The sequence below is a fragment of the Setaria viridis genome, chromosome 5 (genome assembly GCF_005286985.2).
Source record: "Setaria viridis chromosome 5, Setaria_viridis_v4.0, whole genome shotgun sequence".
Classification (NCBI taxonomy): domain Eukaryota; kingdom Viridiplantae; phylum Streptophyta; class Magnoliopsida; order Poales; family Poaceae; genus Setaria; species Setaria viridis.
Genome location: NC_048267.2, coordinates 6,229,506 through 6,255,358, shown reverse-complemented (window position 1 = coordinate 6,255,358; position 25,853 = coordinate 6,229,506). Strand labels below are relative to the sequence as shown.

General features: G+C 48.8%; 3 protein-coding genes and 1 pseudogene across 5 annotated transcripts; 3 read left to right on the top strand and 1 right to left on the bottom strand.

The window, feature by feature from the left end:
• On the top strand, positions 1-3,116 carry LOC117854630 (beta-1,2-xylosyltransferease XAX1). 3 transcript variants are annotated; one of them, XM_072294106.1, is made up of 5 exons: positions 1-412; positions 527-586; positions 679-792; positions 1,490-1,624; positions 1,788-3,116. In XM_072294106.1, exons 1-5 carry the CDS (start codon positions 190-192, stop codon positions 2,978-2,980), a joined length of 1,725 nt encoding a protein of 574 aa, XP_072150207.1. In that variant the 5' UTR covers positions 1-189; the 3' UTR covers positions 2,981-3,116. The 3 variants fall into 3 exon arrangements, with proteins under 3 accessions (XP_072150207.1, XP_034592751.1, XP_034592752.1); XM_034736860.2 differs by having other exon boundaries at positions 2-412; positions 682-792; XM_034736861.2 differs by having other exon boundaries at positions 278-412; positions 669-792.
• Positions 3,117-6,530: 3,414 nt separating this feature from the next.
• Positions 6,531-8,886, top strand: LOC117858603 (alpha-1,3-arabinosyltransferase XAT2). Its single transcript, XM_034741706.2, has 3 exons — positions 6,531-6,862; positions 7,048-7,125; positions 7,542-8,886. Exons 1-3 carry the CDS (start codon positions 6,694-6,696, stop codon positions 8,744-8,746), a joined length of 1,452 nt encoding a protein of 483 aa, XP_034597597.1. The 5' UTR covers positions 6,531-6,693; the 3' UTR covers positions 8,747-8,886.
• Positions 8,887-12,140: 3,254 nt separating this feature from the next.
• On the bottom strand, positions 12,141-14,932 carry LOC117855434 (alpha-1,3-arabinosyltransferase XAT3). The gene is made up of 5 exons (XM_034737786.2): positions 14,347-14,932; positions 14,127-14,225; positions 13,891-14,040; positions 13,736-13,819; positions 12,141-13,615 (listed from the first exon to the last, which is right to left on the bottom strand). The coding sequence occupies exons 1-5, from the start codon at positions 14,510-14,512 to the stop codon at positions 12,405-12,407; spliced, it is 1,710 nt and encodes a 569-aa protein (XP_034593677.1). The 5' UTR covers positions 14,513-14,932; the 3' UTR covers positions 12,141-12,404.
• Positions 14,933-20,007: 5,075 nt separating this feature from the next.
• On the top strand, positions 20,008-25,599 carry LOC117856160 (uncharacterized; annotated as a pseudogene).
• The last annotated feature ends 254 nt before the right edge of the window (positions 25,600-25,853 follow it).

Here is a 25,853-nt window from a genome sequence, read left to right as displayed (position 1 = left end):
GCCCCACCCTTGCCTTGCCTCCCTCCGATCTCCACTGTGCACGAACCCACCCACACATGCGGCAGTCTCAGTCACAGCGCCACTCCTCCCAACGACCTCCCCCTCACTGTGCTCCTTCCTCTTTTACTCCGCTGCACCCCCACCTCCCCAAAACCCGCGCCCGCAGCTGATGATTAGCTGAGGGAGCCCATGGCGTTCATGGTGCAGCACGGCAAGAGCAGAGCCGCCGTCGCCGCCGCAGCGGCGAGGGAGAGGAAGCCGAGGCCCGGCACGAGGGCCGCCGCGGCGGCCAAGAGCCCGGCCAAGCCGAGGCAGCTCGCCGGCAGGCTGCTCCTCGCGGCGTGCCTCCTCGCCCCGCTGCTCTGCATCTGCGCGGCCAGGCTCCTCTCCCCGCTCTCGTCACGGGTCTCGTGTGAGTCAGGGATCACCCGTCGAACCAACCTACAATTACGCATTCGAAATAGGTTGCCTCCTCTTCTTGAGCTCTAGTAGGACTGAATTTTTCTTGAAATGTTTGTGCTTGTAGCTGGCGATGGAGTTTATCTGGCCGAGGGAAACTATGTTATTAGCTCTGAAGATGCTGAAGGTGGGGCACCTCAAGAATTCTTGAAGTTCTTCGTTTTGTCCAATTATTCTCTTCAATTTTGCATCCCTTTGACCTTGCACAGCTGCCTGTAGCAGGGGCTGGAGCTCTGAACTCGTTCCAGCAGGGCATTGTGGATGGACATGGACCTCCAGGGCCTATTGCTCCGGTTCCTGCAAGATTTGGTGCTGATCCTGTCAGAAGTTTAGGTGAGCAGAGAGCTCTTTCTCCTTTCCCTTTTGCCTCTATCCAGACAGATCATTGCTTGCATGGTTGTGATTGAGTGGCATCAGAGTGTGCTGGAGTGGACCACAATGGTTGCATCATGATCAGGGACAGTGCAAATGCAAGTACTGTATAATGCATGCCTAGGTTTGGGATCTTCTCATTGGGGCCACCTTGCAGTTCTATAATTGGTATGGCCCTCAATCATGCATTAGCTGATAGATTCTAGTGTGCTACGAGGTGGTTAAGGGATTCGGCATTCGGTGCTTCAAGGGGCAGGGCCGTGTTTTGAGATGCGCCTGAAACTTGCAAGGACCTTGCGTTTGTCACTGCCAGCTAGTGCCTTTCGTAATGCTCGTTTCCAAATTGCAATAGAAGGATAGTTAAACAGTACGTGTTCCTTCTCAAAAAATAAGTTTGAAATTGAAGAGGATAATTTGAATAGAATCCAAGTTATACATTCATGTATAACTCTCAATGTATCTTACGATAATTTTATGAAATGTTATGCCTTAGCTTTATTTTTTGATAACCTTATACACCTTCAATTGCTTGGCTACAATGTGACTATGGAACACAAGTTGCATGCACTCCAGGGAGGGATGCTTTTTTTTCTTTTAATTCAGAAGCTGTCATTCTGCTTTCAGTCATTATCTGTAATCCAAATTTTATCCTCTGTAGATACAGGAGTTGAAAACAGCAATGCCGAGAATAGAACAGATTTTGATAATAAATCAGGTATTGAGAGGAAGACTGCATCATCTGCAAAGTCTGGTTCGCCTCCTGAAAACTCTTTCACGAATTTTCAACAATCAGGTGAGATGACTAATCGCAATACTAATTGCTTCTACCATGAAATCGGGCCATCAATAATACTAATTTGGATACTAATTTCGAACATCAATAAGTTACATGTTACCTTGTAAAGCACATACTGTAGCAAAGGATTTTCTAACTTCGATTTCTTCATTTCCACCAGTCACAGATATTGAGGTTCCAAAGCCTAAGAGTAAGATATATTGTGATGACAAGGGTAAAGATGAGGGCTTCCCTTATGCAAGGCCAATCATCTGCCAGATGTCTGGTGATGTGCGAGTTTCTCCAGGAAGCTCATCAGTTGCTCTTACTATGCCAATGCAACAAGGCGTTGAAGGACGGCGGGTAAGGCCATATGCTCGCCGTGACGATTCCTTGCTACCTCTTGTAAAAGAAGTGGACATCAGAGCAGCTGCAAGTGAAAATGATGCTCCCAGATGCAGCATCAACCATGATGTCCCTGCAGTTGTCTTCTCTGTTGGTGGCTATACTGGAAACTTCTTCCATGACGTGTCAGATGTGCTGATCCCACTATATCTAACTTCCTTTCGGTTCAAAGGGAGGGTAAAATTCTTCATTACCAACTACAAGCAGTGGTGGATTCAGAAGTACAAACCGATGCTACGGAGGCTATCGCATTATGACATAATTGATTTTGACTCAAACAAGGATGTTCACTGCTTTGAGCAAGTAATTGTTGGTTTGGTGAGAGACAGGGATCTCATCCTTCGGCCGCATCCAACGAGAAACCCACAAGGGTACTCAATGCTTGACTTCACAAGATTCTTGCGCCACTCATATGGCCTCAAAAGGGCCAGACCGTTAGTCCTTGGTGAAGAGCCTGGCAAGAAACCAAGAATGCTGATCATATCAAGGCGAGGCACAAGGAAGCTCCTGAACCTTCGTCAACTGGCTGCAATATCAAGGGCGCTAGGCTTTGACGTGACCGTCTCCGAGGCCAGGGGAAACTTGAAGAAGTTTGCCACAATGGTGAACTCGTGTGACGTACTCCTAGCTGTCCATGGCGCCGGCCTGACCAACCAGATCTTCCTGCCGGCAAAGGCGGTGGTGATTCAGATAGTTCCATGGGGGAAGATGGGTTGGATGGCCACCAACTTCTATGGGGAACCAGCCCGCGGCATGAACCTGAGGTACCTGGAGTACCACATCTCTGAACAAGAGAGCAGCCTTGCTCAGAGGTACCCCAGAGACCACATGGTGTTCAAGGACCCCATGGCAATCCATGGTCAAGGGTGGAATGCATTGGCAAACATTTTCATGGCACAGGATGTGAAACTCAATCTCAGGAGATTCAGGCCTACACTTTTACAGGCCCTGGACCTTCTTCAGTTGTAGTGTGATAGAAAGGTGACAGTTCTATATTCTTTCTTGTACAATATATAGTTCATTCTTTGTCAGTTAATTCTTTTTTCCTGACACAAAGTCCATGTAGTTGTAACCTTATGTTGTGCTAATGAATGGTAGTACAGCACGGCAAGTCAGTAAAACATTATGGGGGTGTGTGCTAAACTTTAGCAGGGTCATATCGGATATTCGGATGTTAATTAGGAGGACTAAACATGAGCTAATTACAAAACTAATTGCACAAATGGAGTCTAATTCGCGAGACGAATCTATTAAGACTAATTAATCCATCATTAGCAAATGGTTACTGTAGCACCACATTGTCAAATCATGGGCTAATTAGGCTTAATAGATTCGTCTCGCGAATTAGACTCCATCTGTACAATTAGTTTTGTAATTAGACTATGTTTAATACTCTTAATTAGCATTCAAACATCCGATGTGATAGGTGCTAAAGTTTAGCAGGAGTATCCAAACACCCCTAGTCAGGTTGGTACAACAGGAATATGTGGGAGTCCTTATGTTACTGATTGGTTACTGAAGTCATGAGATACTTCAGCAAAGCAGGAGGTGGGTAGGTACCATGAAAGTTTAATCGTACTTGTAAGTAGAGTCCTGTACACATCTGGCCGTGCATATATTTATTGGCCACCTTCTTGGTTATTATTTTTTTTTTGAAAAAACCGGCAGAAGAGCTACCGCTATATTAAAAAGAAGGTGGAGGCTTGAAGGCCCAAAAGTTTCATGTATAAATTAAAAAGAAGGTGGAGGCTTCCAGGCCCAAAAGTTTCATGTATAATCAAAGTGAATTGCAATAATGAAATTGAAAAAAAAAAGAAATAATTGAAGACAAGAGATGAATTTATCCCTGGTGTCAATGATTTGCCGGTTACCCTAATCCACGTTGAGGTGGGCTCATTGGACACTTCAGGTTTGATGAATAATGCAACGTTTGAACTCACTGAGCTAATAACCGAAATATAGAATGCTTAAGATTTGATGAACAATGAACACTCATTTTATTGAATAAATCCTTGGTTAGCTCATGTAACATTTTCCTCCCAGAAATATCAATGACGCCTATCCCTGAAGAACGATTAAATTGTTGCTGGGTGCCTGGGTGTGGGTGGATGGTCACATGATGCCGAAATGATGCCCCCCTCCGGTTTTTAAAAATGTAACGTGTTGGGAGTATGTTCTGCACAGTACAGATGGCCAAATGGGGCCAGGCCCACCGGACGGCACGAGGTCCGACACTAAAAACATGACCCGAACACGACACGGCCCGATAGGCATAGTGCTCGGGCTGGCCCGGCACGATGAGTCGTGTAGGGTCTGGGCCATAACCTCGGCCCGTAGTGCTGGCACGAACACGACACGATTTTATGCCAGGCATGAAAGCGGCCCAATTAAGGCCTCATCTGGATCAAAGGAATTTCAAAGGACAAAGGAATGAGAAAACGAAGGAAAGGAAAGCAAGGTGAGTGTTTGGAACGAAGGAAGCACCCGTTCCTTTCCTGTGGAATACTGTGGCTAGATGCCGATTTCACAGGAAGCAAAAACTCCACTCCGATCTCTTGTTTTTTCTTCCTTCGCGTAAGTCCGAGGCAGTGCGTTCGCAGAAGAAAGAACCTGGTTCGTCACATACTCGCCGCTGTTCGTTGCTCCATTGCTCTCGGACCACAGCTTCCGTCGTCCTGTGCTCCCCCACGCCGGCATGCTTCTGCTGCGTCGCAACTATGCTGCCTAGTGTCCACCGGTCTGCCTGCTGCCCCTGCTCCATCACCGGCCAGGAGCTTGCTTTCTTCCCATTTGCTAAGATCGACCAGATAGGAACGATTGGGTTTGGGAAAAAGATAGAATGGATGAGAACGATGGGAGAGAGGGATAAAGATTCAGTGGACCAGAATGAGAGCGTTTTGATTTTCATTTTACACTCACTGGTTGTGGGACCGCATGTTTGTTGGGTCAACGTGTCAGTGAGAAGCGTGTGCTAACAGTGAGAGATCTAATTATAAAAAAAAACAGTGAGGGATCCAACCTGCGTATGGTGCGTGGATGCATTTTTTTTCTTGTTGTGGGACCCACAAACTAAAAGTTTCCCATGTTTTCAATTCCTTTGTTCCAAACGCCTCATTTGTGATTTTCCTGTGTTTTTACGCTCCATTCCTATCCTATTCCTGCATTTTTTCCTATTCGTCTGTTTTGTTTTGCAATCCTCAGTTCCAAGGCCCTAAATGTCAGCCTGCCAACCCACTACCCCAGGCCACAAACCCTGGATACAAACTATGCCCCAAATCCTGGATACAAACTATGCCCCAAACCCTAATTCCCCTACCACCCCAGCCCCAATCCCGCATAGCTGCCGTCGCGCTTCTCCTCTCTGCGTCCTCCATCCCTTCCTTCCTCGCCCTGTCTCCACGTCGACGGGCGGACGCACGGTGCCCCTTCAACGTGCTGGCCGCGCCATGAATTGTTGGAGCAATGGAGCCTGCCGCAGGTCGCCACCGTGAAGGGTTCATGCCAGCACGAGCATGACGGGCTGGCCGTGCCGGCCGGCACGACACGACGCTATACACGACTTAGTGCTGGGCTGAGACCTCGGCACGGCACGGCACGATTAGGTCTTAGTGCTTAATCGTGTCGTGCCTAGTCGTGTCGGGCCGCATAGTGTTAGGGTCGTGTAGTGTGGTGCCATCCACTGGCCATCTATACTTCCCAGCGAGTACGTACAAAGCAACAAATGCCCTTGCCGGCCGGTCATCGTTAAACACCAAAAGCTGTGACCTGCGCTCGCATGCTTCGCGATCGGCGACGGCGACCATGCATGCATGCATGCATGGGTGTTGATCACGCCGAGCCAAGTGGACCACTCGTACGTTTTTCTACTTTTGTGTGTTTGCATGCATGAGTGCATCGGCATGAAGGCCGCGCTGCACGTCAGGTGCCACTTCCATGTAACACCTCCAGCACCCCCCATTGCAATCGATTCAATTCGATGCCTCGCTAGTCGCTGACTCGCTTCGGCTCGCCAACACGCAGAGCGGAAGGGCGCGTGTGGTAGCGGAGCCAAAGGCGGAGCACGTGAGTACGACGACGAAGAGGAAGGAGTCAGGCACAGCTTCATGTCCTTGCAGCAGCAGCAAAGCACACGAAAGCATCTCAACATGACTTGCTTACACGTGGGACGACCCTTGATCCATGGACTACCTGACGGCACTACAGGTCTACAGCACAAGCCAAAGAACAGGATTTTTGCAGGCCGCCTTATCCTCTCGGCTTCACCCTTCGTTCTCCTTTCTACAATTCTACCCTCGTCGTTTCCCGTAACAGGTAGTTGGTGGCGAAGGTGACCGCTGGTCGACGGTGCCCGGCAGCAGGCGCACGCCCTGTAGCTGTAGGGCTTTCGGCCCCCTCCTCCTTTTCCTGTTTCCATTCCTTGCCTTTGTTTTATCTTCCCTTTTTCTCCTTGTTTTTCCTTTTCAATTTCCTCCCCCCCCCCCCCCCCCCCCTCTTATACTTTATTACTGTAGCACTACGATGAAGAAGAACACCAGGTAAGCTCGTTTAGCGCAGGATTGCTTCGTACCGGACCCGCGGACGCTGTAGCGCAGCACTGGACGACGGTCACACACACGGCTCACCAGCTTATGCTCGGTGCTTTTTGAGACAAGGAGCTAGACGGCTGGGCCTCGGGTTTTGCCATGAAAGGCTGCGGCGCCGTCAAGCAGTGGGGGAGCTGGCTGCAGCTTCGGCGGCTGGACTGGCACCGGTCCAGGCCGGTGATGTCCGTCGTCGTCGGCTGCTTCTTCTTCTTCTTCCTCTTCGTCCTCCTCTCGTCCCGCCACGGCGCCACCGTCGACCCCAACATCCGTAAGTGCTTCTGCTTAGCTTCTCCGTCCTTCTAGCAGCTCGACACTTGTGCTCATCATCCGCCGGTGCAGCTCAGTGTAGTGCTCGCTTGACCAATTCACCGTGGATTAATAATACTCCTATGAAGTGCAGTAACGTTTTGGATTAAACTCATCGTTAATTGTTGGGTCAATTTATGATTTCAGGTGGCGATGACATCCCGCTGCAGCAGGGAGCGAGCCACGGCCACAAGCAGCAGAGCAACGGCATGGCAGTCACCCAACGTACGCATAGCTAAAAGTGACATGCAAATGGTAGTGTTTGTCTGAATCCTTGGCTGCCTAGAGTAAAGTGCACTCGGGTCGTTCTCGTTCAACTTCTTCTCGGATGCTTAGATTCAGATCTATCAACGACTCTCTCAAAGTGGAGAGCTTAAGGGCAACTCCAATGGAACTCTCAAATTTGAGCCCCTATTCCCTCTCTCTCATCCAGATTTCAGCCCCCTACTTTCCTTCATCCGCACAAATCCTCGCCGGCCGCATCCGCTGCGGAAACGACGTTTCCTCATCCGCACATTAGCATCGAGTCATGCACGGGAAATTCAAAAGCAAATACAAATTCAATTCAAATCCCAATGCACATTGGCAGCCTGTAGATGTGGTTTAACTTTGCAGCAGTGCTGTTTTCTCCACTCTCTCAGGGCCAGGGGACATCACGACGCGTGCAGATTCAGTGGGCCATCAGCGGCGGCAGCCGCTGTGCGACTTCTCCGACCGCCGCACCGACGTCTGCGACCTCACTGGCGACATCCGCATGGACGCCAACGCCTCGGCGTTCATCGTCGTCGACCAGGTGGGCGGCGCGAACGGGCCGGCGTACAAGGTCCGGCCGTACCCGCGGAAGGGAGACGCCACGAGCATGGGCCGCGTCACCGAGATCACCGTGCGGACGGCGGCCGACGCGGGGGCCGCGCCTCGGTGCACGGCGACGCACGCCGAGCCGGCGGTCGTGTTCTCGATCGGAGGGTACACGGGCAACCTCTTCCACGACTTCACCGACGTCATCATCCCGCTGTACAACACCGCGCGGCGCTACGGCGACGTGCGCCTCGTCGTGACCGACGCGGCGCCGCGGTGGCTGGCAAAGTACGGCGCGCTCCTGCGTGGGCTGTCGCGCCACGCGCTGATCGACCTCGCCAGGGCCGCCACCGCCGGGGAGGTGCACTGCTTCCGCCACGCCGTGGTCGGCCTGCGCGCGCACCGGGAGCTCATGATCGAGAGGGAGCGCAGCCCGGACGGGGTCGGGATGCCGGACTTCACGCGGTTCCTCCGGCGCGCTCTCTCACTGCCCCGGGACGCGCCCACTCGCCCCGGCGGCGCCACCGGAAGCAAACCCCGCCTGCTCATCATCTCCCGACGCGGCACCCGGCTGCTCCTGAACACCGAAGCCGTGGTCCGCGCCGCGGAGGAGGTCGGCTTCGAGGTCGCCGTGAACGAGCTGGACGTGGCCATCGACATCGTCCAGGTTGGGCGGCTGATCAACTCGTTCGACGCGCTGGTGGGCGTGCACGGCGCGGGGCTGACCAACATGGTGTTCCTGCCGCCGGGCGCGACGACGGTGCAGATCGTGCCGTGGGGCGGGCTGCAGTGGCTCGCACGGATGGACTTCGGCGATCCGGCGGAGGCGATGGGGCTCAGGTACATCCAGTACGAGATCGCCGTCCACGAGAGCAGTCTCAAGGACAAGTACCCAAGAGATCACGAGATCTTCACCAACCCAACTGCGTTGCACAAGAAGGGCTTCGAGTTCATGAGGCACACGTTCTTGAACGGACAAGACATCACCGTCGACATCAACCGCTTCAGGGCGGTGCTGCTCCAGGCGCTCCAGAACCTCGCGCAATAGGGTAGGGGTTGTCAACTGTAGTTTAGTTGGTTAGGTTTTTATTATGGTGGAACATGCTCACTCAAGCTCGAATCTTTGGTTCGGAGCCGGTGTTTATATTTTTGGATAATTATTTTTTAGTGATAGGCCTATTGACATCATGACATCTGCGTGACTTCATCAGTTTTAAGATTCACCACCTAGTATTTTTGAATATGGTTATAAAGATAGGATGTTTTTCCATACATACTGATAGTCACGGACTTATTTGCTTATACGGTTATGCCACACACTAGAACGATTGGTGTCACGCTAATAACCTCTAGAAACTTTCTTCATTAATAGATGTCAACATTGATTTATCTGGTGCTCGATATTGTCGACACTATTTTCCTCCAAAAAGTTTCCTGCATACTGTTGACACAATATCATCAGGTAAAAAGCTCTAGTGCTACCAAAAGAATTTAAAACTTGTCCAATTCAATTTCTTTAAGTTTCAACCTTGCTATTTTTTTTTCACTTTTCTTGGCTTCATTTGACATACCAAGTGTCAAATTTCACGTATGCACCCCATCTAGGTCAAGTTACTACTGTTCGGCCCTTTAATAGTATGACCAAAGGAAGATAAAAATCTAAACTACTCCAAGTATATCTCAACTCCGAATGACACTCAGAATTAGCTTATCCTTAGTCTTCGTGCATATGCTCTGCACTAATACAATGAAAATCCAACGGTGGGGCCAAGAATACCGTGAAAGCTCATAATGGTATTAACTTTAAGATTGCCACCGTAAAACACACATTAATTGCAATGATCATGTTGTCATTAATTGTTAAAACCGAATTAGGGGTCCACATGCTATTTCAACATGCTTAGATACATAATGATGCTCTCGATAATATGATTTTGCGCATAATTAAGCTCTAAGTTGTTACAGAAAGTCTGCATCTTTGTTAGCAAGTCTCCATGACATAGAGAGCGCTCATTCATACCAGCCTATGCAAGCAACAACATCGATAATGCATTTGCGAGCAGACAGTGTTAGCATCTCGATGTGCACACCATTTTGGATTGAATACACATATACCGATATATAAAATGTATGTGATATTGGTAAGGCTAGAAGAATATTTGAGCCTAACAATATATAATTTTTTCTCTTACAATCCTAAAAACATTTTCTTACCTTGATCCATCCCAAATATTTGATAGAAAATGTTTATAATATTTTTTATTTCTTCAAAAGTATTATAACATAGCGTGCCAATTCCCACCTCTAAACACTTTTACCTCACAAATGAAACTTCTAGAATGTTATTGAAATAAAATAGATAAATAATTCTTGCAAGATAATATAGAGATCATATAAGGCTTGCTATTTTTAAAGATGTTTCTAGATAAAGGATCTTATACACAAAAAATATTAACAGTGCCACGTAAAAATGGCAGTGTATGTATTTTAAATATGGTTAAATGAGAGACTATTCATTTTTTATGTTTTGGTTAGAAAAACTATAGTTTGATCGATTAGCCAACTAACCAACAACTTTCTCAACATTGAAATCTAATAGCTAGCACGACATTTATCGAAATAGAGATAACATGTGAAGAGAGAATGGAAAAAAACACATAAATTCACACAACTTGTAAAAAGGTTAAAAAGCTCCAACTTTGCACTGTCGATATGGCATGCTACTATGTTTCTAAAATTGTTAGATCTAGATTGTTAATAAAACTTTGTATTAATTCAAAAAGGTATTTACTTGATTAAAAATTATGTATTCATAATGATAGATATTTAGAAACAAAATATGAATATTAGATATACCCACTTTAAAAAATATGTGTCAACACCCGAGCAAGCAACCGCGCGATGCTTTGTCACCGTCATGACGGTAATACGCATGTATACTATTCTCATGAGGATATCATTATCTCATAGGTAGTGTTGTGTCTGCCAATGATATTGCCGTTGAGTGTATGATATCTTGCATGGAGGAAGGGATAGGGAAGGGCATAGTGTGTATCATCTTTGTTGGAAAATAGAGAAGTAAAAGAAAAAATGCGCAAAAATTAAGCAATGACAACAGAATCGATGTCCTATTTATAGGCTCGACGACTTGACGACTCGAATGCATGAAAGTGAAGAGGAGAACATAGTAGATGATGGAAGGAGGAGGAGATGTCTTGCTCTCCTCTCGCCTTGTCTCAATCACTATTGTCTTCTCTTCTCCCATCCTGCCCTAGCTAGCTATCCTCTCCGCGCTACGTTCATTGCCATCTCTCCGTCCCTTGCCATCTCTCCATCCCTAGGCTCGCTAGACACGCATCGTGCCCGCACCCTTCGGCTTCTCAATATTCTATTGTTGTAATCACTCGATTGGTGCTACTGGAGAAGGATGTCCCCAAGTGATAATCCTATCCGCTAGTTAGTTAAAGATTGATAAGAGGCAATGATCATAGACACCTTCTAGGGCTGGGATACGATGTCGAGCATTTTAAGACATCTCAACATTCATTCCATTTTATCAACTATAAGATAAACATCTAGCATTTTCTTGCTTCTTCTACCTCTAAGTTGTATCTTCTTACTTATTCTACCTCTAAGCATTCTTCCTCCTCTAGTAATCTTGTTCATGACACCATTGATTCGAGGCAACCTCATCCTAATCCACAATGTGACTCCACCGATCACCTCCTACTTATTGTCTTTGGCGGATACCACCCCCGTGTCTACCATCATACTGTTGCATGTCATGACGCTAGTCCAAACCAATTGTCCTCCATTACTTAGGCTAGCACCGTCACACCTCCTACTTATTGTCTTTGGTGGATACCACCCCGTGTCTACTATCATACTGTTGCATGTCATGACGCTAGTCCAAACCAATTGTCCTCCATTACTTAGGCTAGCACCGTCACGCTGCCTTGGCTCATTGCTGCCCCCCCCCCCCTCAACCCCCCTCCCCACATGCTCGCCACCACTGATAGGCCAGATGTTAGTAGGGATGGAAATTGATCGAATTCAAATTGGATAGCATACTTTCCACATTTATATCCTACATTTTAAAATGGGGATGGATACAATCCAAATATTCTTAATACGAATACGAATCGGGTCATTTGAACCTAAACCCGATTTCTAGCTTAGGAAGGAAAACATATATTTTAAACAATTACTATTTACAAATATTAGGCTAATATTAGTTTAATATTATTGTAAACAAGACATAAAATTATTTTAATAAAAATAGTTAGATGAATATAAACATATCATCATTAATATTTTTATTAGTTCCTACATTTATACATCCTTGTAGAAAAAGGGAAAAATTGCTAGTTTATCTTACTGTCTTGTATAATATATTTGTTTTTACAGATAGCAAAGAAACGGATATATTATGCTACAAATACTTAATGAACTTTGCTGTGTAGTAAAAAAATTATAACACAGTCGATCTCTCTCTATATTGTTTTTTACGTATGTGCAGTGTAAATCGTCGACCTTTGCCTTGTGTTGGATTCCTTGTCGCCTATTACCATTCTTACAGTCACCTTTTGTGTGAAAAATACAGATATCCATCTACACATGTGTGCACGCATGCATGCAACTAGTTGCGCACGCAACAACTTCCTACTGCGAGAGCTGCTTCTTGTTTTTTTTTTTTTTTTTGCGAATTACTGCGAGAGGTTCTCGAGCGCCTGGAGCAGCACCGCCCTGAAGCGGTCGACGTCGACGATGATGTCCTGGCTTTTCAAGAACGTGTTCCTCAAGAACTTGAAGCCCTTCTTGTGCAACGCAGTCGGGTTGGTGAAGATCTCGTGGTCTCTCGGGTACTTATCCTTGAGACTGCTCTCGTGGACGGCGATCTCGTACTGGATGTACCTGAGCCCCATCGCCTCCGCCGGATCGCCGAAGTCCATCCGCGCGATCCACTGCAGCCCGCCCCACGGCACGATCTGCACCATCGCCGCGCCCGTCGGCAGGAACACCATGTTGGTCAGGTCCGCGCCGTGCACGCCCACCATCGCGTCGAACGAGTTGATCAGCCGCCCCACCCGCCCGACGTCGTCGTCGGCCACGTCCAGCTCGCTCACTACGGCCTCGAAGCCGACCTCCTCCGCCGTGCGGACAACGGCTTCGGTGTTCAGAATCAGCCGAGTGCCACGGCGGGAGACGATGAGCAGGCGGGGCTTGCATCCGGTGGCGCCGCCGGGGCTCGTCGGCGCGTCCCGGGGCAGCGAGAGCGCGCGCCGGAGGAACCGCGTGAAATCCGGCATCCCGACCCCGTCCGGGCTGCGCTCCCGCTCGATCATGAGCTCCCGGTGCGCGCGCAGGCCGACCACGGCGTGGCCGAAACAGTGCACCTCCCCGGCGGCGGCGGCCTTGGCAAGGTCGAGCGGCGCGTGGTGCGACAGCCCGCGCAGGAGCGCGCCGTACTTGGCCAGCCACCGCGGGGCCGCGTCGGTCACGACGAGGCGCACGTCGCCGCCGTAGCGCTGCGCGGCGTTGTACATCGGGACGATGACGTCGGTGAAGTCGTGGAAGAGGTTCCCCGTGTACCCGCCGATGGAGAACACGACCGCCGGCTCGGCGTGCGACGCCGTGCACCGCGGCGCGGCCCCCGCGCCGGCCGCCGTCCGCACGGTGATCTCGGTGACGCGGCCCATGCTCGTGGCGTCGCCCTTCCGCGGGTACGGCCGGACCTTGTACGTCTGCCCGTCGGCACCGCCCGCCGAACCGACGACGACGACGAACGCGGAGGCACTGGCGTCCATGCGGACGTCGCCGGTGACGTCGCAGACGTCAGCACGGGAGTCGGAGGTGTCGCACAGCGGCTGCCGCTGCTGGTCCACTGGACCCGCACGCGTCGTGAACGCAATGTCCCCTGGAGAAGAGTACAAAATCTATTGCATGATTCATGACGTTAACTGTGCATCGGGATTGGAGCTGCACAATTTTTTGTGGGGGAATTTCCGGCCCGTGCATGACTCGTTTGTTAACACACCTGGAAGTCCGTGCGGAGGAGACGTCGTCTGCACGGCGGGTTGCGCGGTGGTTAAGGACTTGTCTTGGGGCGCGTCCTCGGCGGCTGTAAAGGGCTTGCAGGTCAAATCTCAAGTCGGCGCACTTGTGGCTTCTTGGAAGAGGAAGAAGACGTACCTGGTTCTGGTTGTGCTTGCTCGACGGAGTTTATAGTGGCGGCGGCGGCGTTGCTCTGACGCTCTGCCTCCTCCGGCGCTGCGTCTGTCTCGACGTCGTCGTCGTTCCTATCCCCTCCGGTCACCGCGTCGCTAACCCCTGAAGAGAAGGCTGGCGAATTGCGACCCTCGCAACTAAGCGGATCGCACAAGAGAACAAGAATTTGAGCAAAGAGTATACACGATTAGCTAACGTACGTTCTGCGGCTGCCGTGCCGTTGCTCTGCTCGGCACTCTGCTGCAGGTGGCCGTGTCTCCCTCCCTGCTGTCGCGGCCGGACCCGGACGTCGCCTGTTCCTGAAAGCACAAGCCCACCGGACGAGTCTTATCTAACCAAAACACCACCGCTTCACTAATTGGAGGTGGTAGTCCATGGCGATCCAGAGAAGATGGTCAGAAATAAAGCAGGAGCACTTACGGGCGTCGAGGACGACGGCGACGTCGTGGCGGGAGGAGCGGAGGAGGACGAGGAAGAAGAGGAAGCCGCCGACGGCAACGGACACCAGCCTGCTCCCCACCGGCCTGTCGCCGCCTCCGCCTCCGCCTTTGATGACCGCCGGCCCGCGGCCGCCCATCGCAGCCATCTATAGCTTCCTCAATTCTTCTCCGACGAAGATCCGAGCGTGCGTCGTCCACTGCTGAAGAACTTAAAAAAATGGCATACCTGATCCAAGAACCGGATCATTTCTGTTCTTGCTTGCCACCCCCGCTTATATATTATACTCCGTTTGCTCCGCATGTGCCCCGTTCCATGCGCGCATCATGAGCCGTGGGTGTGGGGAAAGCGGGCAGGCCAAGCTTCCCTCATTTCACCGGACCTTTATTTTCGTCGCCAGCCTAACATCGCCAACCGAGTTGAACCTTTCCGGTGTTTCCGTGAATTGTATACTGATCAAACAAGTATTACTTTCTGAAGGTTGCAAACAAGTAGTGTTACTAAGCTTTTCGGCATGGCGACCAAGCAGGCGTCGGCGCACTAAAGCTTGTAGACTCCTGCAGGTATTTGAGCTACTTTTTCTTTCATACTCCCTGCGTCCACATATTGAAATATTTTTTTAGCATTCACAGTTTGTTTACAAAGCTTTTCGGCAAAAAAAAACAGTTTGCTCACAAATAAAAATAACTGTTTCTGTCACAATCCACTCTCCCACCACCCTCATCAATCATCATCGTCATTATCAATGGCACCGATTAGCTGAAAATGCAGGTGTTGATTTTTATAATTTTGTATGTCTCTGCAATCTTGGCGATTGATTGAGCTTGAGCGTACCAAACAGCGAGGGTTTAGCTGTAACGTCCGGGTCAGAGAAAGAGAAATGACATGGCCCGAGATAACGCTTACGGTGTGTCAAAATAGACGTCGGAGTTAGGCTCCATCAGGCGGCTGCTCGGTCGTTGTCACGGGGCGGAGAGCCCAAGTCCGTTTGTACGTACGTACACGTGGCCAAGATATTGCGGCAAGCCATGGATGTCATCTTGGGCTGACGGCTGACTGGCCACCGCCCGGCGACGGCGAGGGCTATCGATGGGGTCAGGCGGTCAGGAAGCATGGTTCATTGGTTTGGAGTTGGACGCCACCGTGAACTGGTTACAAACCGCAGCTGGCGGTGACGACGGCGGACTCTCGTCTCTCGATATTGCACTGGGAACCGGCCGGATGAGCCCTGCTGTGCATGAATCGTGGCACGTGGCACACGGGTGCACGCATTTAGTTGGTGAAGACCATGTCCTAAAAAAGGTTGTCTTTCGCAAAAAAAAAAAAAGAAAAGTTGTCACGTGTCGGAGCCCAGGTCCGTTTGTACGCACGTACACGTGGACGTGGTCATTCTATATTACGGCAAGCAGTGGGCCATGGCAGGGCCCTACATCGCACAATTGGAGCGCCTGTGCTGGGCCCCGAAATGTGATGGGCCTCTAATCAGCAACTAGCAGCCCAAACTTTCCACGTTTTTCTTAAAGCCCACAGGCGTGAGTACAAACGTGATTGATAAAATTGCATAAACACTCATTTCCTTTTCTGCACGTGACACGATCTGGCTGTCTGGTGGCGCCTTGGTGATTAGCGCGAGCCGAGCGGGAGGCACGAGGCCACAGCCCACAGGGCGCGGTTATATGTCGTGGGCTGTCGTTTGTCATCTTACGTTCATCTCGCGCGTATGGATTGGTGGCCGCTTTCAGCCTAATAATTAGCGGAAGGGTTTCAAAACAAGGTCCTAGTTTGAATAATATTTTTAAAAAATATTTTTAACATACAAATTAATTAGTCCTTGACATCACAAACAAATTACTATTTTCTGCAAAAAAAATTAAATATGACGAAAAAATGGTACGATGTGAAAAAAATATTGAACATCACGAACATTTAATTGTGTAGGAAAAAAATAAACTGAATCATCGTGAATAAATAAATCCACATCATCAACAACTTAATCTACAAAACAAAACAAATAATTTAGAATAAATCAGTCTAAAAAACTAGAATCACATGCAAACTAGTTATTATTATAGACAAATAATTGAGTTTATATGGCGACCAAATATTGTAATATCACGAACAAATTATTACTATCGAACAATTCAGTATATAAAACTAAGAAATATTATAACATTAAGAACAAATAAGTCTATAAATGTGAACAAAATGCATAAACACATGAATAAATAATTTTATATAGCGAACTGATACATTCACATCACAAATAAATTATTTTGATACAAGAATAAAAATAAAAATGAAATATAAAAGGAAAATATAAATATAAATTAATAAATAAGAAATATGAGGGAAAAAATTAAAAACAAAATAAATATAATTTTGTATGTCACTTTTGTTGGCGTTATACTATAAATGCATATCAGGATCTCTAGGTTGGAATTGATCGATTCCACTGAGAGTCTGTAAATTGCAATAAAGAAATGATATTGGGTTGCTGAAATAAGGCAGTTTCATCCTTTTGCTGTTATGGCCATGCAATAAAACATGTCTGCTATACAACAGAATGCCTCATACCCACAGTCCACAGATACCTGATTAGTGTGATAGGGCAATCTGTTGCACTTGGTTACAGCACATTGATAAGGTATTACCTTTGTGATTAGTGCACACAACTATGTGATTTGATACTAAATAACACGAGGGCAACAGGCACCGGTCGAGTGAGGAAGCCCAACAGTAGTCACACCATGATAGTTTACTACACGCAGAGCCATTTTTGTTTAACTCAAAATATGCACAACTAATTCCACAGAAACATCCAACACAAGCAGCAATTCTCTAGTTGAGCAACTGGCATGCTATGTTATGTTTTTAGGAGATTGCTAGAGCTTTTCTATTCTAAGATATAGCTGCATGGATTGATTGATTTATCAGCAAGATATATAAAACACTGTAGAGAAGCATATCTGGATCTCTAGGTTGGAATTGACCGAATCCACCACGTGTCCTTAAATTGCAATAACGAAATGAATTGGGTCGCGGAAAGTTTTAATGCAGTTTTATCCTTTTGGTATGATGGGCATGCAATAGAACATGTTTGGTATGATACAAAATCATAAGTGTTTGAAAAAAAACTACGCAGATAGCTGGATAGGATAACCTGTCTTGTTGCACTTGGTTACAGCACACTGATAAGAAATTAACCTTGTAATTGGTGCATACAACTATGTGACCTAATGGCTAATCCTAAAGAAGAGGAGGGCAACTGGGCATTGGGCTGAGTGAGGAAGCAGAGCAGAACAGATACACCATGATGGTTTACTACATGCAGATGCATTTATGGGTGTAAATAAAAAAAATTCTGTGCACCTAATGCCACATTTTGCCATGGATTGATCGATCTCTTAAGGTTGTCGTAGCATGAGGTTGCCACATTTTGCCACATTTTCCCCTTGGTCTGCTTGGGGACGTGAGTCCCTTTGGCATTGCTGCTCCTCCTTCTATTCCTGCATGAGATTGAGATTTTGGGGCTAGTGGTGAGATGGATGATGGATTAGTCTGCTTGCTGATGGCGACGATTGAGGCGCATGGATCGAGATGAGAACCTACTGCCGGGGTTGCTGAGATCTAGACGAAGAGATGGTGGAGAAGCCGCGAAGGGGCTTACGCTTCCTGCCTGCGTGGGGCGAGATGATCAGGACGGCGAGATGCTCTGCTTTTCCTTCCTCTTGTACTTGTACAAGAGAGGAGGAACACGAGGGGAGAGGGACGAGACGGATTGCGTCAACCGTGGAAGCTGGCAATCCCAGAATCTCCCCCAATCACACTGCCAAGCGGGACCCGGAGGTAGCATGGCCCGCTTGTCGGTCGGCGTAACACCACCCCACCCAACTGCCCCCCTGCACTGCACAAGCACAGCACAGGCACAGAGACAGGGGGCAAGCGTTTCCGTTTTGCAGTCGCCTTGCGCCTCAAGTTGGTTACCGAGTGGGACCTACGACTCTTTTCCTTTTCATCCGGACCTGGATGGCCGATGCAAAATTTATTTATTTATTCTTCCTATACTCCGCGGGCTGAAAAATACTGGTTACTAGACTGTAGGAGAAAATAGGTAGATATTCATCTAGTTTTCATCTATCTCCTTCCGTTGGCTATTGTAATCTGCTCCGGTGGCCAAGCTTGCAATTATGTTGAATTTCGTTTCAGAAATTCAAACCTCCCGCATGGTGGGCCTCCTTCTCGGGTTGAATCTGCTTTGGGCCTAGAGGCCTGGTTAGGTAGCATATGGGCTTATAATATGAGCTTCCTTTTCTTCAAAATATATTTGGGATTTTTTTTATTTTTTATTTTAGTATTTTGCAAAAATAAATGTACTAATAAATTACAAATCTATACATATACCCCGTTTGAAATGGCTATAGCCAAATGAAACGGCAAAAGGTGCATTGTAGCAACCTTACCGTTACCGTTCGTTGAACCGGCGAAATTTACTTTCTCTGGGCAGCGCACTTTCAAAAAATCATAACTAATTTATATGAATTCGGATGGAGATAAACTTTATATAAAAATTGTAGCCCTCGATGAGGTTTACAACTTTGTAATTTAAATTTTTTCATTTAGATCCATCTTGGTGCTCTAATAATTGATAAAAGTTTCAGATCCAAAATTCAATTTTAGAACTTAAAATTGTATTGATTATTTGAGGACCAAGATGGCTCCAAATGAAAACAGTTTGAACTACAAAGTTGTAAATCTCGTCGAGAGCTACAATTTGCACATAAAATTTATCTCTATCCAAGTTTATATGAATTATTTATGATTTTTTGAAAGTGTGCCGCCCAGTTCCAATCTAAAATTTGAATTTTAGATTTGAAACTTGTGTTGATTATTTGAGCACTAAGATGATACCAAATGAAAAAACTTTAAACTAAAAAGTTATAGATATCATTGAAATCTATAATTTTCATATAAAGTTTATCTCCATGCAAGTTTATATGAATTAGTTATAATTTTTTGAAAGTGTACTGTCCAGAGGAGGGAGATTCCGCCGGTTCCGGTTCAACCGGTGGTAAGTTTGTGCACCTTCCGCCGCCGTTTCATTTGGTTATAGCCGTTTCAAATGACGGTATAGTATAGATTTGTAATTTTTTATTAGGATATATATTTTTACAAAATACTAAAATAAAAGATATAAAAATGAAAAAAATCTATATTTTGAAAGTCCCCGATGCAAAAGGGCTCAAGTAATTGACGACTCGTTGTCCTTGTCGAAAAGGACACAGTTAACCCCTGACCGAGGCGGATACCAATCCACCACTGATCCGAGAGGCCGGCTATATAAGCGAGTGAGCCAGCCCCCTGCTTCCAATTATCATCTCATTATCGTCATCGACTTGCAGGAAGGGGGCGGGGCAACTACGTTGCAACTGACTCTTCGATCTCCTCCGGCGATCCCGACGACGCGACCATGGGGACGACGACGAATGACAGCATCCAGCCCCCGCCGCAGGTCCTTCACTCCTTCGCCGCTGCTCGTCTTCGAGTACAAGGAGCAGCTGGAGCATACCATTGACGACCCAGATTCTCAAGATCGACCAACAAGATGATGCTCATGATCCCTGCCACCACCCCACAGGGACAGGGATGCTCATGTACAGCCTGTCGGAGCGGCGCATCATCTACACGGATGGCAAGCCCGAGATGATGGCCGCGGCGGACAACACCTCCTTCAGCATGCCGCAGGGCTGGGTGCTCATCATGGGAGAATAGTCCGAGGCCTGGCTGTGGCACCCGGTCACTGGGGAAACCATCACCCTCCCGCCTATACACGACGACCACTACATTCTTGTCAACTGCAAGTGCCTGCTCACCCACAGCTCCGCCGCGGACCCGGCCTGCGCCGTCGTGCTCCTCGACGTCGCCGACACCCTCATGTGGTTCTGCAGGGTCAACGGCGGCGACGACTGAAGGTGGGGGCAGCACGCGTACGACATTGGCGACTACCAGCTCCTCGAGGGGTTCCGCACCTCCTCCACGCCCACGAAGAACGTCATCGCCGAGGTCACCGCGTTCCGAGGGAAGCTGCACTTCATCTCCATGGAAGAGAAGATGTGCGTCATCGACCTCGACTTCCCTCCCGACCATCGCCACCCTCCTACCGTGGAGTTTCACGAGTTCGATGTCTCCGAGCGCCTCGAGTTCCCCTCAGGGCATGTGCTCCGGTACGACCTACTTTGTCGAGTCCATGGAGGAGCTATTCGGCGTCTGTGTTTGCTACGTGGATTTCGATTCCGACAACATTGGCGCCATCCTTGTCTACAAGATGGACTTCTCCGATGCTGACGTCGGACGACAAGAACCCTTAGCATGGCGTAGGATGGATGACATTAGAGATAGGGCTTTCATCTCGACGGACGCTAACATGGGGACACTACGCAACAATTTGTGCTGGTACAAACAAATTAGCATGCTAGTGGGCGTGTTTGGCACCCGTCAACACAAAGCTTCGTCGGGCGCTCCAGCACAGTGGCCACTGTGCTGGCGGGCCCACCAACACAATGCTTTCAAGAAAATTCAAAATTATTTAAATACTTGGTAAAATGATTTCAAAATTGTTTCAAACTTTTACATATGCACATAAATGTTATTTAGTGAATTTAAAAAATATTATTTTATAGATAACACAAATTATAATGAGTAGTTAGTTGACTTATCACTATGGGTTGAAACACCCTGTAACTCATGTGACAAGTTAGTTGGTGTTTCAACCTATAGTGACAAGTGAACTAACTACTCATTCTCATCTATGTTATCTATGAAATAATATTTTTAAATTTGATTAAATAACATTTATGTCCATGTGTAAAAGTTTGAAACAATTTCAAAATCATTTGGCAAGTATTTAAATCCTTTTCAAACTAATGATATTTTTTATTTTCATCACTAAATTTTTATTCCGCTTATTGGATGTCTACACATTTAATAGAAAATGTAAAGAATTTTAACTTAATTATTTTCTTCAACTCAAATACCCATTAAATTAAAACAATTATTTTTATTCAAGCAAGTGTTTAATAGCTCAAAATACCATCATAAGCTCTCTAATTTCAAAATATTAAATTTTAAAATTTTCAAATGACCTCGGATGCAAACAAGCTCTATATCAACGTTGTAGTGCTTAACGAGATATAAAATTTTATAGTTGATAAATATTTCATTTAAAATCATTTAGCTGCCCAAAACTTCATTACAAGGTTATGAAAGAAACACGTTCCGCCACGTCAGCAATCTGTGTCTCCAAAATCGAGCTCTCCCATTGGCCCGAACCTTCTCTCCTTGGATCCATCCTCTCTTATCCCTTCCTAGAGATGACAAGCGGGACCCACTCTCCTCTCTCTCCTACCTTTCTCCGTCTTCCTCCCTCCACCGCGCAGCGCCTCCTTCCTCCTCTCTCCACCGCGCCTCCCTCTCCTCCTCTCTCCCTCCACCACGCCTCCCTTATCCTCACGCTACCCCTCCCCTTCCCCCTCTGCTCGCCCCTCACTGAGGAGCGGCAACGAGGCGATTGCAGGGCGAGCGGCGGGCGCGGCGCGGGCAGGCGGAGGACGGCCGGGCAGAGGCAAGTGGGTGCCGAGCGGGGCAAAGGCAAGTGGGCACCCGAGCGGGGCGCAGGCGGAAGGTGCCCGAGCGGTGCGGGTGGGCGGCCGGCGCGGGCAAGTGGCGGGCGGCATCCGGGCAACGCGGGCGAGTGGCCGGATGGAGCGGTGAATGGAGCGAGCGGGCGGGTGTAACGCCCGCGAAAATCACTAACAAAAATCACCCGTTAAAAAAAAACGTCTTTAAAATCTTCTTACCGATGAGCTCCCGGAAATCGGAAACCTCCCCGGCGATTTCGCCGTCCCGGTACCCATGCCGACCCCCACCTGTCTTTTTATCTGTGCCCGCAAATCTCGCCGCGTGCCGGTGTCAGACGCCGTGCGCGTGCTCCGACCGCGTGCCGCGAGTGCCGCCGGTCTCTCCCTTTTTCTTTCTCTTTTTCCTCCCCTTTTTCCTTTTCTTTTTCCTTCTTCCTTCTTCCTCCTCCTTCTTTCTTCTTCCTTCCTTCTTCTCTCTCTTCCTCTTCCTCTTCCTGGCGCCCGAACCGCCGGCCCCAGCTCATTACTCCGGCGCCCCCTTTCCCTGGCGCCATAACCGGCGGCCGGCCCGGCCCGCCGCTCGCCTGGGCCCCGCCGCCGGCCGGTCCCGCCGGACGTGCCGGCCTCCTCGGACCGCACGCCGCCCGCCGGCCCCTACCCCATCTCACTGCCGCCGTGCCACGACCCGACGCCGGGCGCTCCAACCCGCACGTCGCCCTCCCGCGCCGGCAGCCTCGGCCCCGCGCCACGCCGCCGCCCCTCCGGCCCCTACCTCCCGCCCAGCACGCCACGGTGCCGTGGCCGCCGAGCTCACGCCGCCGGCCAGCAATCCGGCCCCTACCGCCGGTCACCACCCCCCCCTCGTTGGCCTATAAATAGGGTCACGGCCGGCCTTCGACGCCGCCCCATCTCCCCAGCTCACCGCCGCCACCCCCCCCCCCTCGCGCCGCCGGTCGCCGAAGCCACCGCCGCCTCCCTACCGCCACCACTGCTCGAGGGCGCCGGCGCCCTTGCCCCCCCCTCCTTCGACGACGCCGACCGAGGTGAGGCAAAATGGGGCCTCCACCCCGTCCTCCGCCGCCCCGGCCCTCGACTGCCGCCGGCGCAGCCCCGCCGGCCGGCCACCGCCGGCCCATCCTCTCCCTCCCTCTCTCTCTCCAAGTTCCTGGAGAAGAAGAAGAAAATTACCTTTGATTTTAGATCCGACCCCCAAGTTTCCCCAAATTGCACATAAGCCCCTCCACTTCCGAAAGAAGTTACGAATAGGTCCCTGGTTTATTAAAAATCAGCCCTAAACCTCCATTTAAGCCCCTAATCAATGATTAACCCGTCATTTCATGCGCCAAACTCCCTCCAATTAATCCCAAATTTTACCACGTCATCCTCCAGAATACTTTCGCCGATCCATATCCAAATTTCCCAAAAATAATCCTCCCGCCTATTTTCCGTTCGCGTTTCCTGTTCGGAGCTCACGGTTAAAAATCATTTCCTCTTTTATTTATTCGTGTGCCTGTTTGTGTGTGCCGTAGATCGCGGATTGCCCGAGGAGGAGCCCGAGGAAGAGTTTGACCGCGAGCCCGAGTCCGAGGACCAGTACCGCGAGCCGGAACTCCCGGAAGGCTTTGAAGACGGCAAGTCCAATCTCACCCTTTTGATGCATACTTAATACCTAGTTTTTCAAACACAACCTATTGGCCTGTTTTACAAAATGCATATTATTTTATCGCAAGACATGGTTGGATAGCCACCCCTTGATTGATATGAACATTCCTTGTTGTCCTATGCTTATCTCTAAATATGACTCGCTCTGTTTAGTTGATAACCGCCGCTAGAACGCTTAGGAATCTGTTACTCAAATGCAAACATTATTACAATGGTGTATTCGGGAAATTAAGGTGTGTGTGTGTCCAAGTAAGAATAATGGCTTTTTGGTCCGGGAAAAGAAATGTGTGGACGGGATGGATGGGTGTTCCTTGTGTGGGATGCCCGGTTGATGTGCTCGTACCTTGGTGGTTGAGCACTGTTGGGAGATATCCATCCGGTCGAAATTAAGGACCGAGTTAATGTGTCATCTTGCCTAATTCCACTATCGTGCAACCACTCGACCGTTGTATGGGCAACGGCTTAGCATAAATCCCACTAGCTGGATGGTTAGTCCTCAGGAGTGCTGGTGAGCAACGGGAACCCACGGAAAAGGATTAAGATCTTGGTGACTTGAGTCCCGGTTACGGTCTCCTGAATGAGCTGTGAACCCCTTGGGTGTTTCCGCGAGAACTAGCCAGTCTTAGCTAAGGTGGGTAATGGCTTTGTTAGGATCCGTACCGTCACTAAGGTGATTGCGCTACGGTACCCTACTTGTGGGAAAAGTGTACAACCTCTGCAGAGTTAAAACCTATCCGGGTAGCCGTGTCCACGGTATTGGACGAATTACGGCTTGGTCACATAACTAGTGTTTGGGCAAGGATGTCATGTGTGTGTGTGTGTGTGGAATTTCAGAAGGGTCCGGCGGTTGTGCCGTGCGCTATGACGGACGGGGAGTCCGATAGCGATAAAAGCTTGGATCCTTTGTGAAGGATCAACCCCACTCAATGTTTCGGGTATTAAAGGAAAACTTTACAAAAACCCTTTTCGACAACGATCCCCTGCATGTGTTAAAAATTAGCTTTTCCGCAAAATAAACCCTAGCCTATCCTTGTTATACTGGTGCATAAATTTGCTTGTATCCCCTCCGTGGATGGGGTTGGACTTGTTGAGTACGTTAGTACTCACCCTTGCTTCATTGCTACAGAGGAAGACCCTGAGTTCGTCGCAGAAGACCTCGAGTAGAGGTTGTGTCCGCACCCGACGCTGCCTGTGGTGTTGTCCTGCCCAAGATGCTGCTGCTGCCGTGTAGTCCCGAGTGCTGTCTTTTGGCAGTCGCTTGGTTGGCCGCCGTTATTTATTTACTGTTTATCGCTGCGTGGCTTTCACGCCCACTCCCTCGGGAGTTGTACGGTAACTGAATTATCTGTCGAATAAATGTGTTATCAGCCTCCTGGGACTGATATTTGTATCACATTTAGTCTCTACTTATGTGGGGACGCTTCAGCAGGTGAGCGGCCGGATGGAGTGGCGGACGGGCGGCGACGGGAGCGATGGGTGGCGGGGACGAGCGTCAGGCGGCGGGGACGGGAACGGAGGTGGCGGGTTACGGGCGGCCGGGCTTGTTTTTATTATTCCAAAAATATCTGCGACTGCAGGCTACCTAACCACCCGCTAGCACAGAAAGTCTCTGTGCTAACGGATGGCTAATGTCGCTCGCCAGCACAGAGGCCAGCACAGATCGCCATTTATGCTGGTTCAAAATTGCTGATGGGTACTAGGGTCGCCAGCACAGTGCCCTTTCAGAAAAAAAATCTTTTCTGGCCTAGTGGGACTTGGTGCTCCGCAAGTGCCCACGGTAATATCAGCGGGAACACCGTCTACTTTCTCAAAAAATGACGGTGGGGATCTGTGCGTCTATGACATTCAGGGACAAACCATTGAGGTTGTCCAGGTTCATGACCAAGATTTGGAGATCGTCCGCACAAAGCCGTACTGGATCTGTGTGGCACCGTGCTAGTGTTATCGGCGTCTTGTTTTGTTTTCTTGTAACTCTTTTTTATTTAAAAAAAATCAATTCCAAGTCTCTCCAGTATACCATCTTTGATGTAGCATGTTGGATTTGGATTTTCTTGGCCCATAAGGGCCCAGGAACATCTGGATTGGGCCGTTTCCGATGATTTCAGCATTAGCCTATACATGCTAGCGGCTCTTGGAGACCAACAAATCTGCATAAATATGCACGATGCAGTTAGCTCTCATATAGTGTTTTAC